This window comes from Engraulis encrasicolus, chromosome 20 (assembly GCF_034702125.1).
Source record: "Engraulis encrasicolus isolate BLACKSEA-1 chromosome 20, IST_EnEncr_1.0, whole genome shotgun sequence".
NCBI classification, from domain to species: Eukaryota; Metazoa; Chordata; class Actinopteri; order Clupeiformes; family Engraulidae; genus Engraulis; species Engraulis encrasicolus.
In genome coordinates, this window is record NC_085876.1 from 855001 (window position 1) to 857500 (window position 2500).

The 2500-nt window shown below is 45.2% G+C and overlaps 1 protein-coding gene across 5 annotated transcripts in view; it reads right to left on the minus strand.

Annotated features, from left to right (window-relative positions):
- col16a1 (collagen, type XVI, alpha 1) overlaps positions 1-2500 on the minus strand; it is a 114161-nt gene that overhangs the window by 6943 nt on the left and 104718 nt on the right. For all 5 annotated transcript variants that reach the window (XM_063185150.1, XM_063185154.1, XM_063185151.1 and 2 more), the window contains 6 exons: positions 2069-2140; positions 1213-1266; positions 982-1026; positions 527-571; positions 315-368; positions 1-12 (listed from right to left, as the gene is read on the minus strand). The exon at positions 1-12 is cut by the window's left edge and continues 42 nt beyond it. In XM_063185150.1, the coding sequence (XP_063041220.1) occupies positions 1-12; positions 315-368; positions 527-571; positions 982-1026; positions 1213-1266; positions 2069-2140 (282 nt within the window). The remainder of the gene's footprint in view (positions 13-314; positions 369-526; positions 572-981; positions 1027-1212; positions 1267-2068; positions 2141-2500) is intronic.

Consider the following 2500-nt stretch of genomic DNA (forward strand, 5'->3'; position numbering starts at 1 on the left):
ACCGGGATCACCCTGGAGAGAGGGAGAGAGAGAGAGAGAGAGAGAGAGAGAGAGAGAGAGACAGAGACAGAGACAGAGAGAGAGAGAGAGAGAGAGAGAGAGAGAGAGAGAGAGAGAGAGAGAGACAGACACAGAGACAGAGACAGAGACAGAGACAGAGACAGAGACAGAGACAGAGACAGAGACAGAGACAGAGATTAGTAGTGTTTAGCATGCATACATACTAAATATCTTTCCATAGAAATATAGCAGTGGTCCTGATGCTGCACGCTGTGATGCTGTTATTATGGTGATGTGGGCCAAGCAATGCTGACCTCCAGTCCCGGCTTCCCTGCAGCTCCAGCAGGACCCTGGGGGCCACAGTCACCCTGTACACAAATACACAGCGCACATTAGATACTATACAACACAGCATTTTACTCTGGGGCCACTGTCTTAAATGATGACTGACACATGAAGCGATGCAATGTTGTTGTAATGATGTAATAATGTTTCGTATGTTTAAGCGAGTGAGTGAGCAGCCCACCTTTTGTCCAGGCGCTCCTGTATGCCCCTTATGTCCTTTGAAGCCCTGCAAAGACAGGAAGATGACTTTAGACTATTCAGCATTGGGATTTTTGCTTGCATACATATGTGCACAGAATAAAATGTTGTATACATGTTAATAGGATACAGTATGTACAGTGTGTGTGTGTGTGTGTGTGTGTGTGTGTGTGTGTGTGTGTGTGTGTGTGTGTGTGTGTGTGTGTGTGTGTGTGTGTGTGTGTGTGTGTGTGTGTGTGTGTGTGTGTGTGTGTGTGTGTGTGTGTGTGTGTGTGTGTGTGTGTGTGTGTGTGTGTGTGTGTGTGATAGAGAGAAATATCTGTGTCTGATATGTATGTTTGTGTGTGTGTGTGTGTGTGTGTGTGTGTGTGTGTGTGTGTGTGTGTGTGTGTGTGTGTGTGTGTGTGTGTGTGTGTGTGTGTGTGTGTGTGCTCCTACTGGAATTCCTCTGGGGCCGACAGGACCAGCAGGACCAGGCAATCCCTGGAGAGAGAGAGAGAGAGAGAGAGAGAGAGAGAGAGAGAGAGAGAGAGAGAGAGAGAGAGAGAGAGAGAGAGAGAGAGAGAGAGAGAGAGAGAGAGATGGACAATGTACATCAATGCTAATGATGTTATTGATATGTATGTTTTAAGTCTGTCCACAGTAATAATCCTATTGCATTTCTCTTACCTGCATTCCAGGCTTTCCGTCTTTTCCGTCGTTGCCCTCCATACCTGGTGGTCCCTTTACAGTTACGAGGTGAAAGGAAGATTAAACATTGTTAATGTTCTCGAGTTCTTCATGTAAAAAGCCATACTAAGGACACCCAAAGACTATTCACATACAGTGACTTCAGCACACAGTTAGTTAGTTAAACAATCAGTTAGTTGCAGTAATACATTTTAGACTGGGCACTTCTGTATGCTTGATCTGACACAGCGATCTATGGCTATGGTAATGCCAGCTGAATGTCGGGCTAAGATAAAAGGAGCCCGCTAATGCATCAGAATACAGATAGCCTGTTGATGTATGAATTCGAAACACTACCTGACAAGCATATCTAACTCATGGCAAGCAGTAACTGCAATCTGTAGCTTTGCCCTAATGGTTAGACAGTTGGTCTTTGGATCTCACGCTCAAATCCTGTACTAGTAGGAGGAACACATTAATAATGTACGTCGTAAGTAGCCTCTTTGAGAAGACGGGCCAACCAGCAGCCTGCAAGTTCACTCATTGCTGAAGAGACTAAACTACATCATAACAACACTGCTATGACATTACTGAGGGCCCTAAGTAACAGATTAAGGCTTGGTCATGACATTTTGGTTACAGTAAGGTTATAACAAAGGCTCTGCGCAAAGGGGTAAACGTAAGTGAGTAAAAGGCCTGAGATATGGATGGTAAATGCTAACTAAATGCTAGTGCATTAAAGTAATGGCATGAATACGATATGATGAGCGCTATCAACTAGATGATTACTGTGAAAAAAGTCAGTACAACTAAGATATAATTAGTGCTATATTGCTAGCTTAGCATGCTAACGTACCGGCATCCCGGGGCCTCCCTGACGACCTGGAGGTCCCGTTGGTCCCTGAGATCCTGGAAGACCCGCCTCACCCTACACGCACACACACACACACACACACACACACACACGAGGGCAAGCAGGCACGCACGCGCCACACACAGAAACACACACACACACACACACACACACACACACACACACACACACACACACACACACACACACACACACACACACACACACACACACACACACACACACACACACACACACACACACACACACACACACACACACACACACACACACAACATGAGATGAAGGCCAGAGAATATTAAGAGTGACTCTGCACAACATTTTCAACAACTAATTTTGTTTGGCCAGGCTTACAATCTACAACATTTCAACATCTGTCAAGACATGGAGCCAATGAATTCTGAGCATTTTTAT